The sequence below is a fragment of the Eleutherodactylus coqui genome, chromosome 10 (assembly GCF_035609145.1).
Source record: "Eleutherodactylus coqui strain aEleCoq1 chromosome 10, aEleCoq1.hap1, whole genome shotgun sequence".
Lineage (NCBI taxonomy): Eukaryota > Metazoa > Chordata > Amphibia > Anura > Eleutherodactylidae > Eleutherodactylus > Eleutherodactylus coqui.
In genome coordinates, this window is record NC_089846.1 from 36890414 (window position 1) to 36905672 (window position 15259).

Consider the following 15259-nt stretch of genomic DNA (forward strand, 5'->3'; position numbering starts at 1 on the left):
CTAAAATAACCAGTAATCAGACTGTAGCTGGAGCTTTCAATTTTGGACTCTTGCAATGTGCCACAAAAAGGGTAAAAAAAAAGCCGCCTGTAGCATATGCAATGACGATCCGGCGAGGCCCGGATGAACGTGCTTTTTGCTTTAAGATCCGTGCATTAATATTTCAGTGCCCTATAACTAATGCTTTGTCGCAGGAAAGCAGACAGCAGGCATCAGAGCTCCAGCCACCCCGGGTGCCAGACAGCTCTTCTCCCCAACACTTGTCCTGGTTTAGAAAATTGCAACGGAAATGTACAAGACATAAAAAGTAAGGATATCAATCAAAAACACAAGTCCTTATAATAAAACATGAATACTATACCATACTAAACCATGGTGAATAACCATCAGAGTAGCATCAATGATATAGGAGATCAAGGCAGGGAATGTATTTTGGTTGGCATATGTGGGTACACATGGGCAGACGCCTGAGCTGGTGCTACAACTAGGAATGTAAAAAAAGAAGAAAAAAAACTGTTGGTAATAAAATCAATCAGCCTATTAAAGAAGGCATTATGTGACAAGAACCGATTGTGTCTGACCTGTCAAAATATCCAACTGCTAAAACGAGAAGAGAGCCGGGAGAGGGAACAGGGGGAGGGGTGCGGAAGAGAGCCGGGAGAGGGAACGGGGGTGGGGTGGGGAAAAGAGCCGGGAGAGGGATCGGGGGGGGTGGGGGGGGGGGGAGAAGGAGAGAGCCGGGAGAGGGATCGTGGGGGAGGGGGGGGGGGGGAGGGGAAAGAGCCGGGAGAGGGATCGGGGGGTGCAACCATGAGGATCCTAAACAGGGTTCACCTTTCTTAGGGAGGGTGCTTGGCATCTACATAGAGCATGTTTTGTGGGATAGATTATTCCTGTTACAAAATACATTACACCTACCTTCATGTCGTATATTGTTGGTACCTGTACAGACACTACTTTGATTATTACTCACCCTTGTAGTGTATGGACCAGGGTTTTGCATGATAATATATTGATATTCCAATTTGTAAAGCTTGATTTATTTCACATTCCTTAAAGGCGGATTTACATGAGCGTGTTTGCGCACAAATCTGCTTGTGTGCGTAATATGCAAAGAATTGAGCCCATTGATTTAAATGGGTTCATTCCCGCTCCTTGGTGCAAATTGCGAGCACGCTAAAAAAAAAAAAAAAAAAAAAATGCAGCATGCTCTATTCTTCATGGCATCTGTGCACCAAAGGCCCCATAGAAGTCTAGGGAGGTGCGCAAATACACACTGAATACCCACGTAATTGTGCAATGCAAAATTCCATAGGAAAAAGAACACATCTAGCATTAATTAGGCTAATTAGCCTTCAAAATCACAGTGCGAGTCCCTTGCCCATGTAAAATGGCCTAGCGAGTGCAAAAAGGTACAGTATTATGTGCAAAATGACATAGTTTGCGGCACAAATCAGCTGTGCCGACAGAAGCGTTTTGCGCGTACGCTTTTATGAGTCCGCCCTAAATCCAAAGTCACTTGGATGTGTCCAACAGCTTACCTAACAGTAACGTAGACCCTTTTCGAAAAGATTTCAAGTAAAACGTGATATATGGGAAGACTGCTGGCACCGTTGAGCTCAAACACCTTAAAACTGGACCAACAGATAGGTACGGAGAGGGATTGGGATCGGGGGAGGGCTAGAAGAGAGACGGGAGAGGGGTCGGGGGAGGGCTAGAAGAGAGACGGGAGAGGGGTCGGGGGAGGGCGAAAAGAGACGGGAGAGGGATCGGGGGAGGGCGAAAAGAGACAGGAGAGGGATCGGGGGGGGGCGAAAAGAGACGGGAGAGGGATCGGGGGGGGGCGGGGCGAGAAGAGACGGGAGAGGGATCGGGGGGGGGGGAGAAGAGACGGGAGAGGGATCGGGGGGGGGGGGAGAAGAGACGGGAGAGGGATCGGGGGGGGGGAGAAGAGACGGGAGAGGGATCGGGGGGGGGGAGAAGAGACGGGAGAGGGATCGGGGGGGGGGGCGAGAAGAGACGGGAGAGGGATCGGGGGGGGGCGAGAAGAGACGGGAGAGGGATCGGGGGGGGGGCGAGAAGAGACGGGAGAGGGATCGGGGGGGGGGGGGCGAGAAGAGACGGGAGAGGGATGGGGGGGGGGGGGCGAGAAGAGACGGGAGAGGGATGGGGGGGGGGGCGAGAAGAGACGGGAGAGGGATCGGGGGGGGGGCGAGAAGAGACGGGAGAGGGATCGAGGGGGGCGAGAAGAGACGGGAGAGGGATCGGGGGGGCGAGAAGAGACGGGAGAGGGATCGGGGGGCGAGAAGAGACGGGAGAGGGATCGGGGGGCGAGAAGAGACGGGAGAGGGATCGGGGGGGCGAGAAGAGACGGGAGAGGGATCGGGGGGGCGAGAAGAGACGGGAGAGGGATCGGGGGGGCGAGAAGAGACGGGAGAGGGATCGGGGGGGGCGAGAAGAGACGGGAGAGGGATCGGGGGGGCGAGAAGAGACGGGAGAGGGATCGGGGGGGGCGAGAAGAGACGGGAGAGGGATCGGGGGGGGCGAGAAGAGACGGGAGAGGGATCGGGGGGGCGAGAAGAGACGGGAGAGGGATCGGGGGGGCGAGAAGAGACGGGAGAGGGATCGGGGGGGCGAGAAGAGACGGGAGAGGGATCGGGGGGGGCGAGAAGAGACGGGAGAGGGATCGGGGGGGCGAGAAGAGACGGGAGAGGGATCGGGGGGGGCGAGAAGAGACGGGAGAGGGATCGGGGGGGGCGAGAAGAGACGGGAGAGGGATCGGGGGGGGCGAGAAGAGACGGGAGAGGGATCGGGGGGGGGCGAGAAGAGACGGGAGAGGGATCGGGGGGGGGCGAGAAGAGACGGGAGAGGGATCGGGGGGGGGGCGAGAAGAGACGGGAGAGGGATCGGCGGGGGGGGCGAGAAGAGACGGGAGAGGGATCGGCGGGGGGGGCGAGAAGAGACGGGAGAGGGATCGGGGGGGGCGAGAAGAGACGCGAGAGGGATCGGGGGGGCGAGAAGAGACGCGAGAGGGATCGGGGGGGCGAGAAGAGACGCGAGAGGGATCGGGGGGGCGAGAAGAGACGCGAGAGGGATCGGGGGGGCGAGAAGAGACGCGAGAGGGATCGGGGGGGCGAGAAGAGACGCGAGAGGGATCGGGGGGGCGAGAAGAGACGCGAGAGGGATCGGGGGGGCGAGAAGAGACGCGAGAGGGATCGGGGGGGCGAGAAGAGACGCGAGAGGGATCGGGGGGGCGAGAAGAGACGCGAGAGGGATCGGGGGGGCGAGAAGAGACGCGAGAGGGATCGGGGGGGCGAGAAGAGACGCGAGAGGGATCGGGGGGGCGAGAAGAGACGCGAGAGGGATCGGGGGGGCGAGAAGAGACGCGAGAGGGATCGGGGGGGCGAGAAGAGACGGGAGAGGGATCGGGGGGCGAGAAGAGACGGGAGAGGGATCGGGGGGGCGAGAAGAGACGGGAGAGGGATCGGGGGGGCGAGAAGAGACGGGAGAGGGATCGGGGGGGCGAGAAGAGACGGGAGAGGGATCGGGGGGGCGAGAAGAGACGGGAGAGGGATCGGGGGGGCGAGAAGAGACGGGAGAGGGATCGGGGGGGCGAGAAGAGACGGGAGAGGGATCGGGGGGGCGAGAAGAGACGGGAGAGGGATCGGGGTGGGCGAGAAGAGACGGGAGAGGGATCGGGGGGGCGAGAAGAGACGGGAGAGGGATCGGGGGGGCGAGAAGAGACGGGAGAGGGATCGGGGGGGCGAGAAGAGACGGGAGAGGGATCGGGGGGCGAGAAGAGAGACGGGAGAGGGATCGGGGGGGGAGAGAGACGGGAGAGGGATCGGGGGGGGAGAGAGACGGGAGAGGGATCGGGGGGGGAGAGAGACGGGAGAGGGATCGGGGGGGGAGAGAGACGGGAGAGGGATCGGGGGGGGAGAGAGACGGGAGAGGGATCGGGGGGGGAGAGAGACGGGAGAGGGATCGGGGGGGGAGAGAGACGGGAGAGGGATCGGGGGGGGAGAGAGACGGGAGAGGGATCGGGGGGAGAGAGACGGGAGAGGGATCGGGGGGGAGAGAGACGGGAGAGGGATCGGCGGGGGGGGAGAGAGACGGGAGAGGGATCGGGGGGGAGAGACGGGAGACGGATCGGGGGAGGGAGAGAGACGGGAGACGGATCGGGGGAGGGAGAGAGACGGGAGACGGATCGGGGGAGGGAGAGAGACGGGAGACGGATCGGGGGAGGGAGAGAGACGGGAGAAGGATTGAGTGTGAGAAGTGAGACGGGAGAGGAGACAGGAGAGGGATCGGGGGCGAGAAGAGAGATGGGAGAGATCGGGTGGCGAGAAGAGAGACAGGAGAGGGATCGCATGCAAGAGCGATGGGAGGCAAAAAGAGAGGAGAAAGAGGGAAGGGGGTTAAATAGGAACGATGGGGCATAAAGAACAAAAGAAAAAGGAGGCTAAAAGTGAGATGCAACATTACAACGGAAAAAAATTGAAAAACAGGAGGCAGCTATGATTAGTGACTCCAATGCCACTAGATCAAGATCTGACAAATTATTAGTACTTCTTAGAGTAAGTAAAAATTGTCGGCATAGCTAAAGCAATTCAGGCACTTTTGAAAATGCTTGGATCCAATACCTATGGGGCAATGGTAGACTAGAAAAAGGAAGGCGTTCTTCACGACTTATTATAAATCTGCACTGGCTCTGCATGTGAACCTTCTACTGTTTGTTGTCTCATGTCTCCTCCATACAGTTCCCCATGAATGTACTGTGTCATGTACTGGGAACTATGCAGCACTTCTCCCAAAGCAATCCTTCCCATTTCTCGGTGAACATAGTGCTTAGCTCTGCCTGTACATGTCTGCTCCACAACTCGTATTCCTGTTTGCAGTCAGCAAGATATTTGCAAGTCTATATTGCTGCATTATCTAAATAATAATATAGATGGGCACCACTTCTGGGATATAATAATACAAGAACCTCCGGCAGCTGCTATGTAATTATGTTGAAACCTGCAGGCTACTATGTAATCAGGTGGGCACCGGTGTTTGCTACTATACAATTATAGGTACACCTCTGACAGGAGGACTGACAGGCTGCAAAGTGGCTGACGGTAAGAGGAGTGGAGGGGTGTAAGTCTGATACTCAAACGCCCAATTAAGTATTAACCTTGCTCTGCTTGTGGCAGAATATAGCAGTGGATTGCAAAGAAGCATTCTGTACACTGTAATCATGTGTGCAAAACAAGATTTGTCAATCTGGTTTTGTAACCGTACCAATTGCGAAGTGTCCCCGGGTAGACGTTTAGGTCATTCATTACATGAGAACTTAACATTTTACGAATAACGTCATTACTAAAACACAAGTTTTACGGTACAACCAACCAAGAGTGTGTAAAAAGTCTATTCTATTAAAGCATGGTTGTATTCTATGGTTGTTAACGTTCTAGTAATTAACTAGTATCTGTACGTATCAATAGGACATGTCCAAAATATCTGATTGGTGGGAGTCCAGGTGGAGGCCCAGTTTTGATCCTGGCTGGCTTTGTCACAGAATCAGTTGGGGTCACTCACCCCAAAAGACTCAAATTTCAGACTTTTCAGAATAAGCTGCTGCTTCGCGTACATGAGGACCAACGCTATTTTAGGTAATTACGTGGCTTACACTTTTCACCAGCTCTCCAATATGCAGGCTCCATTGGTAATAATCAGTCTTCTGTAAGCTCAGAGAGTGGGGGGGGGTATGTAGTCTCCATGATTTGCACACATAGGCGAGCAGGTTATCTTCTCCATCTCTCAGTAGCAACAGTATACTGAGCAAGTAGATGACATTTTTTTAGTAGCTGTGATACAGTAAACACTTACTAGTAGCTGCAGCAGCACGTGAGTGGGCGAGTCAGCTTCTCTGTCTGTGAAGCAGCTTCCTCTCCGGTCCACAGACTTCTATTGCCAGCAAGAGACAACCCCTCCTCCCACTTTCTTTAATCCTTCTCCATATCTCTGTTGCTAGAGATGGACTTCCCATGACAACATGCAGTGGGCAGCAAATTAGAAGAAAGGGAACCCCCTAGTGACCAGCACTTCAGAGGGGATTTTTAGGTAAATAAAAGTCATTTTAGGTAAATAAAGGAATTTGCACTCTTGCTACTTACTGCATTTTGAAAGTACTTTTGATAGCCAATGTGCAAACTATTAAAAGAAATAACTTTAAGATACATGGTCAGTATCGGAAGTGATCTAAACAAAGGCAAAAAGCAGTTCAATGAATTTCATTTTCATCGTGGCGGCCGAAAGTTTCCACTAGCAAGTTTATAAGGTCTATAGAAGTAGATGGAAGCTGGCGAGTGTTCCCCACTATACAAGCTTTAAGAGACCCTCCCCCCAAGATGGAATAGCACTAGACAGGTGGAGGCTAATGAGCAGCACTGCTTACCTGCCCTGTGACGGCCACCCTCTGTGCGCGCAACCACAGGACTGTCTGATTTACCTAATGGGCTTGTGCAGCAATTACCTGCACAGCAGTTGGCAGGGATGCTGCTGTGCAAGAGATAATCTGAAGGGACTGCAGTCCCTTTGTAGTTCGGATCAGTGCGGGTCCCAGAAGTCCGACTGACACCGATCATAATGTTACATAGCATCATGACAATATGCCATAACGTTTAATAGGATACAGTGGTGACAATGTGGTCTCCTCGGTTTTGGAGGTAACATAATTTGGCCAACAAGTGGCAACATCACAAACATTAAGGAGGCGAGCAGAACTGGTTGAGCAGGAGACTGCAGCCTGGGATAGGCAAGACATCTCGGTAGGGTTAAGGGAGCATATAATATCCCTACAAGGCAAGAAAAACTTACATACGTGTCCTAGCCGGTATGGTACAAGTGCAGCAATGTTCCGAGGTCTCTCCTTCATTGTACTAATCTACAGAAGTGTTACAAAGAACGTTTCCAGAAAGGAATCAACTATGTTTACAAGCAAAGCAGTGATTTTTATTATAGGACTCCAGTAGTGCTCCAAATTTGGCGTGTTGCTATTTTCATTGCTACAGATGGGTTTCATTTAATGCTTCATTGCTTTTACTCGTCTTACGCTAACCACGGTGTACTGTAACGCTCTTTTATATGCACTAAAACCATCATAAGAACGCGGTGCGCAGAATGTAAGGATATGAAAATAAACCGAGTCTGAATAAACATAATCATGAACGACAGAAACAATATAGACAACACATCTACCTCACTGAGACGACATCCGTAAAAACGTCTAGATCAGTATGGGATTCGCTTTAACTAAAGGGTAAAGGGGTTTCCAGTCAAAATCTGTTTTGAAAAGCAGTTCTGCGACCTGCTGCCAAGTCGACCATTAATAATTTAATACGTACTTTAAAATATGAATATATGGTTTCGAACACATCTTCCATACATCAAAATTAATCACAGGATCTAGCAGCAATAATGTAGCTAGGAGAAACAGAATTGTAGCATTAAAGCGACCCACCGGGACTGGACAAACAAAGTTGGCCGAAACGCTTCTCTGACTATATGATTAGTATGCATTGACAGTCTAAGGGCTCGGGCATTGGTGCACAAATAGCCACGCAAAATAAAAAAAATCCCTGCTGCTCGCGTGTGTAAAAAAAAATAAATAAATAAAATAATCGCATGAGTGGCAGCTGCTCCAGGAGAGAAAGAAGCAGCCCCTCAGGGCTTCAGGATTTTCCCATAGCAGGGAGAAAGAGAGCAGAGCTATGGGGAATTAACCCATTCTGTCTGTCCCTGCTATGGGTTGATCCCCCATAGCCCGCTCTGTCTGTCCCTGCTATGGGTTAATCCCCCATAGACTCGCACTGTCTCCCTGCTATAGGGGATTAACCCATAGCCCGCTGTTTCTCCCTGCTATGGGGATCCCCGAGGAATATCCCCATAGCAGGCAGAGGGGCGGGGATAGAGAGAGGAGGCATAGCTACATGGTATCTCACAGGGATTCCCATAGCAAAAATAGAGGAAGCGTAGCTAGAAGGGCATCCAAGCTCTAGGGGAAAGCCTTGAAATCCCCCCCCCCTACCCCGCCCCGCTATTGGGTAATCCCTTGGGGAGAGAAATAGAGGGAGTCCCTTACTGCCCCAGCAGCGGGCTGCAGGAATACACGCTGCTTACAGCACGACATTAAAATCTGCTGCCCAGAAGCACATTTTAAATGTCCCGTTGTAAATTCCTGTTAGTCCCCACGGGGATTAAGGGAACACTTGAGGAGTCCCCTCAACCCCCTGAGGACTAACAGGAGTTTACAGCGCGACATTTAAAATGTGTTACTGGGCACCACATCTTAAATGCCCTGCTGTAAGTAGCAGGGAATCTTCTTTTCCTGCACAGAAGTTTCCATAGACTTCTCCCATAGGAGTCAATGGAAACTCCTGCGTAGCTCGCACCAAAGATAGGACAGGTCCTATCTTTGGTGCATACCACGGAGCTACATGTGACCTGCAGAATGTCCTATCTTTATTAGGTGCCCGCTGTTTTGTGCGCCTAACATTCTCTCATGTGAGCGCTTCTATGCGTTGCTAGCAGCGTGGGGAAAAAAACGCTCATCTGGCCAGGGCAGCACTGGTCAATCAAAGTAGGTTCCCCTATGGGGACTAAAGAGAATAAAAAAATGTAAAAAAGGAGTTTAAAAAGTTTTAGTATAAAAAAAATAAAAAGTTAAATAAAAGAAAACCATTTCCCCATGTGTATATTAAAAAACAAACAAAATAAAACGAAACAGTTGGCATCTGTCCGAAAAAGTCCAATCTACCAAAGTAGCGCATTACTTATCCTACATACAACATCAGAATTAAATAAATACAAAGCGGCCAAAAAGTCACCTGCAAAATGGTACCAATAGAAACTTCAGGACGTCCCGCAAAAAGAGCCCTAACACAACTTTGTCGATGGGAAAGTTAAAAAAGGCATGGTGGTCAGAAGATGGTGGCAGAAAATGATTTAATGTTTTTGCAGTGATTTTTTTTTTTTGCAATACTAATTTTAAAAAATAAGCATAAAATTTGTATTTGTCATAACCGTACTGACCCATAGAATAAAGTTATGTCATGTGTGCAGCACTGTGTACACCGTAGACACAAGACCCCCAATGAAGGCAGAATTGTGTTTTTTTCCCATTTCATGCCACTTAGAATTCTTTAACATTTTTTAGTACATTATATGGCATGTTAAATAGCACCACTGAAAAATACAACTAGTCACAGAAAAAAAAGCCCTCAGACAGCTATGTGCATGGATTAATAAAAGACTCAGGGTTTTTTTTGAAAGTGGGGAGGAAAAAACTAAAATAAATTTTTTTAAAAAAGGTAGTTAAAGACATTACGAGTTCATAGAGAAGAGTCCATAATGAAGGATCTCCATCAAACAGCGGCAGTTGAACACATTTCTCATGACCATTCCATAGATTCCAATGAACAACATGCAATGCTTCATTTCTCCTATGGAGGCACTGCAGAGAAATTGAACACTTTCCCCACAAATTACAGCCGATCACTAGGGGCTCCAGCAGCTGGACAACCTGTGAGTATTTTAGTTGCTTCATAATGAAAATGGAATCGCTCAAAGAAAATGACCTCTTTAACCGGACACTTTTTAGAACTTTTGTTGTGGTGGTTCTATGGCCATATTTTTATTTCTTGGGCTACCAAAGTTATTTCTGCTGCATTTTTTTGTTTTGGTGACATATAGGGCTGATTGTCATTACTTTTTTTTCACAGATGTTTTCTACATTCTTAATAGTACAAAAAGTTTTTTAAAAAATTTAAAAAAAATCATAGTTCTTAATTTCTAAAATTAGTACATTAGCGCTAAAATAAAATAGAGGAATGGGTTTTCTATTTTTTTGGGATGATGTAATATGTAACTCGTATAGTCTCTGATTACATAAAGGGTATGGCAACAGATTAGGTTGGTGTGGGCAGTTTATTTTTCTCTTTTTTAAATAATTTATGCTATAATTTTTGGAACTTATTTTTGGATACTTTTTTTAACCAATTTCTTCTTTTTTTTGCAATTTTACACTGTATATAGAGCATCCATACGAGCCCCAGTTACAGGCACACCACCCTAGAGTGACAGTAGTCACTAGCAGAGCTGGTCAGATTTTGCCAAGACCCAGCAGCTCTGCCATGCTGGGGGTCGCCAGTGATCACGGGATTGCTGGGTCCAATAAGGGAAAGAGCACTGCCGCTTCCTGTATTCACTATGCAGGCTACAAATGACAAGGCAGGGGGGGATTATAAATCGGTTCTGTCTTCTCCTCTGGGTCATCGGCTGTCTCCAACAGCCAAGGACCCAGCCTGCTTCTGCTAGATTGCAGGAGCTTTAAAACCGCGCCGTATATTTATGATGGGACGGGTTTAAAGCTCAGAAGCGAGCGCCGTATTTACTTATGACGCTTTGTCCTTAATGGATTAAGGTAATTGGGGGACGGCACGTCATTTTATTTAAAGCATGCAAAGAGTAGCGAAACATATATAGTTATTTAGAGGAATGTCCCTCAAATATATACATCTATGTGTGAAGAGAATGGCGGATTTCAAGCGTCACAGAACTCAGGACCTAAAACATTCAAAGCCCAATTTTGATCTCCACACCAGCGTCATGGACTTACTTTAGTGATGAGCAGCCTGTATTTCTCCACAAGGTAATCATTGTTGTGACATCCGGCAAGTAGCTGCCACACTTCTCCTCTTAATGCCTCTGGCACACCACTCCTCACCAGCGTAGAAAGCTGCTTCGGACGTACACTCAGGTTCAAGTGCCTGAGAAGAATGAAATGATGATAGTTTTCCAAAAAAGGACTCTGTTCTATGTCAGCACTTGTTTTAAAACAACCCTCCCATCAGGAGCTGAAAACGGATATAGAAGTCAGCACCTACATGGGAGGATTACCTGATATTTATTTTTCCTTAGATCATTCTCCTTGGTAGATTTTTAGTTCACTTCTATTAGGACACAGCTGTGATCTGTGACTAGAGATTAGCTACATGGCCTAATCTGAAGTAGTCTGGGACACACCCCCTGTTTTATCATTGGTTCAGGGTGCAGAGGAAGCAGACAGGGGGTGTGTCTCAGACTATTTCAGATTAGGGGTTGTAGCTAAACTATGGCCACATATCATAGCTCTGTCCTAATAAAGCGGAGCTAAAAAGCAGTCAAAAGGCATGAGCTAAGGAAAATAAACAGCAGGTAATCATCCCCTGTAGATAGGGACTGGAGGGTCATTTTAATGTATATAAAATACTGAGTAACACTGCAAATAGTTATGCGTGCAGTCACCATTAGAGGGAGCATTGTCAGTTGCTGATAGTACTGGTCGATTATCTGTTCATGTTAAAGGTCCATTAGGAGCTTGCTGCACATTGTCTATACATTGGACTTAGTAACACTGTATACAGTAAGCTCCCTCTAGTGGGAGCTGCAGGCAGCCGGTGTGTTATCTTTAACCCTTTCCAATCCAATTTGTATCTTGGTTTTCCTAGGGTGCTTACTCTTTTTCTGCCGTTATACAACGGCGCTATATGCTGGCTAAAGCCAGTACTGTACGAGGTGACATGTTGGATAGGCTCCGACAGCACAGAAGCTGGGAATATACAGTAAGAGAACCCCGACGGATATCGAAGCTGTACAGTCTTAAATCGTAATGTCTTCAGAGGTCAGACAGTGGATTGGAGAGGGTTAAATAAGAATTTTGGACCGAAAAACACTTTCTTAAAAAGGAGCTATCACCACTTCTGACATGTGTATGTTAGTACATACTGGTTTTCCCTAAAACAATACTGGAGCATCTTTTCTAAGAACCCGTATTGTTCCTCTAAGAAATATATAAATATACTGACAAGTGGGTGTTACCATTTCCATTGTCAAAAGGAGGTGTCCTTATACAGTCAGCTTTTAGTGGCTTGTACGGACATACGCCCCACCCGGTAACACCCAGGAATAATAGAAGAAAGGTGCAAGAAGTCCTGGAACTGTTACTGAATGGTACATACAATTATTTCCTAATACAGATATGTCAGTAGAGACCCCCTTTAAGGTCTGTAGCAATGCATCCCAAACTGTGGCTTTTCGGCTGTTGCAAAACTACAAGTTGTGATCCAGTCCTGGAAGTTGCAGTCTCGCAGCCGCTGGACAGCCACAGGTTGGAGACAATTGGTCTATACTATTCTGCACATTTATACTCCGACTACAGGCAAACATTTTTAGTAGGAAATCTCCATTATCACAAGCATGAGAGCTCGTTAACACTTTGCTGTAGACGTTAGACTTGTTCGGTGGATTTTAGCAGTTACAACAATTAGAGCAACGAAAAAGAACAAGAGAGAAACACATTGATGATATTCTGAAATTTCATTTCATTTATTTGGAACAAATGACTAGTTTAGGCTATTTCTACCCCCTCAACTCTTTATCACACATCCTGCAGTGTTTACTCGGAGTTCCGGCTGCAGTTTTTCTTAGGCCACGGTTGTTTTTATACGCTTATCTTTTTCCTAAAATTGTTTCGTTTCATTGTGTATCGAGTGTAACTGTTCTTTCCAAAACTTTAGACATTTCAAAAGTTTTAATCACCGGGATCTGGCTGCCGAGACCCCCACCAGTCACTAGAACAAAGCAGCAGAAGCACTCATTTGAGAACGATCACTGCTCGCTAGCTGAAGACGGGCTTATATACCTTCTATTGAACCAATCTTCAGAGACCCAGTAGTGACAATACTTTGCTGTTTCGTTCTGGCAATTGATAGGGTCTCCGCATCTGGACTCTCAGCGATCAAAACTTTTGACATGCCACTAGGACAAGTCAAAAGTTTTTGGAAAGCACAGTAATAGTTTAAGGAAAATTGTCCAACTATGTTCTTGTGAATGGTACTGAGCTGCAATTTCATCCATGGCGCTACACAGTGTACAATACACGCCTGTATACAAGAAAGAGGCCAACACTCTTGACAAGCAGCATGTCTCCTTCAAACAACTGATCAAGGAGGGGCGGGGGGGGGGGGGGGGGTGCTGGTACTCGAATCCCCACTTATCTGATATGACTTATCCTGAGGAAAGGTCATCAACATAAAAGGACAACTCATTTAAAACACCAACTTCCTCGTAACTCCTTTTCTGGCCTCCTTCATAGGGTACAAGTAGACGCTGAAAAGTGACATCACCACCCTGTCTTCAGACGCCATTCACTAGCCTTCGTTGACGTCCAATCAAAGGCATTAGCACATTGTAGAGGAGCATCTCAGACCATCACATAAGCTATATTGTCACTGCAGAGAAGGAACAGCCTTAGGCCACTGCACACGGGGGCAAATTGAATTGTGGATCCCGTGCTCGTCACCGGCGTGGGCGATCCGCTGCTCAATTTACCCATAGATGTGTGTGGAAATTCCTCTGCTCCACGCATAGATGCGGATTTTATTTGCGGCCAATATGTGCCGAAAATAAAATCGCAGCATGCTCTATTTTAGCCTGAATTCCGGGCAGACGGCTTCTATTGAAGTCAATGGAAAGCATCCGATCCACGGGCCTTCCGTAATTGACATTACAGAAGGGCTGTGGGAGTTGCGCCATTGCAAAACAAAACATAAAAAAAAAACAAAAAAACTGTACTGCGCATGCCCGATGGCGTACCGCCCAGGACATCTGCAGTACAGAGAAAGAAATTAAAAGAGAGGTATACGGGGTCACCGGCCGGATTCCGGCTCTGCCATGTGCAGGCGGCCTTAACGTTACGTGAAGAGGTCTACCTTTCTAAAATAAGCATGGTGAACCTTTGTAGAGTAACAAAGGCACTAAGTATACATTGGCATCAATGATCGCAGGTTAAATGCTCCAGTGAAGGCAGATCATCAGTCAGGTACACAATCACTCCTAGCAATGTGAACACAAACATGGCGGTGGAAAAACATGAATTTCAACAGATAAGTGGACGCAGTGCTATGATCAACACATAATGTCCACTTATATGGCCAACACAAAAGACTACAATGCTCAAAATTAAAATTCAGATTCTTCACCCCGTTATTACCAAGTTGATCTCTTACCATTTCGACAGGAGGTCTCCCCAGGTTTCCAGGATCTTCTCTGCACATTCTTTGGATACATCCCCAGAACCACTTAAAAGGGGCTCATCATTATCTAGAAGTAAAACATGGAAGTCTTCAGAAATTCCATCACAATATAACCCGGGAACGATAGAAGTATTAACAGACGATACATCCATAATCAGATGGCTTTGGAAAGAGAGACGAAATGGTTCTCATGCTGCTTCCATGCCATTTTTGCAGTGAAAGCACTAGAAGCGTATATTAGCCCTTTTGACCTACTGGGTATGGAATTTTGGAACAACATGGGATCATCTAAATCTGATAAGGTGGAGGTGCATTGACATGGGCCAATTCTAAGGCCCGAACATCCATGTGTGAATGTGCAAAAGATTAGTCAATGAATAATCGAATGTTCGTTTGACAACTGATCGGCTAGCATATACGAGCTGAACAATATTTGCTGGTGGAGGCACATCTCCAGGACATAATAGGCATCTATACATGGCCATCCTTGGATCCTTCACTAGAGCATGGGGTGCTGGTGGAAGCATCCCCCCTCCCTCCTTCCACTTCTTACTAACTGCCTAGATTCTGCAATCAGCATTGACCACGGCATCCAAGTCGTTAAACAGCCACATTTGGAGCTAGCTGTGATTGTGGCTGTTGCCAGCAACTGTTGAAAATAGCTGACACCCCCGGCACTTGGCTCCAACTATATACAGCCCCCCTCCCCCCATCCCGTGAACAAATGACTTATATTTAAGTGGTCAGGATGGGGTTAAAACAATAGAACATTAACCCACAGATCAGCTAAAGAGATGATTCACGATCCAGAGGGAGGGATTCAAGCTCCTATGAGTGATGACACATGGACACTTTTTATCCTAGCTTAGCCAAAGCTCCAATGCAATTTTAACAGCTGCCAATAAAATGCAGGGTTTTAGGTACACGGAATATTTTTTTTGTGGCAATAGCTCATCTCAGTGAAGCTGAAACTCAGCAATTCACTGTGGCCAGGAGCCAGAATAATAAGCTAAAAAATGTTGAAGCCTTCCCTACTACTCTCACTTGCTATATTCGTTTCTCCTTATGCGCCAACTTACACTTACCACTTTACTCATTACCGGAGTGAGAAAAAAAATGTGAAGAAAAACAGCAAAAATAAA

General features: G+C 47.6%; 1 protein-coding gene across 2 annotated transcripts in view; it reads right to left on the minus strand.

Moving 5' to 3' along the window:
* The window catches only part of RABGAP1 (RAB GTPase activating protein 1), a 142603-nt gene that overhangs the window by 78111 nt on the left and 49233 nt on the right, over positions 1-15259 (minus strand). For both annotated transcript variants that reach the window (XM_066580813.1, XM_066580812.1), the window contains exons 12-13: positions 14091-14184; positions 10661-10811 (exon numbers count right to left, since the gene is read on the minus strand). In XM_066580813.1, the coding sequence (XP_066436910.1) occupies positions 10661-10811; positions 14091-14184 (245 nt within the window). The remainder of the gene's footprint in view (positions 1-10660; positions 10812-14090; positions 14185-15259) is intronic.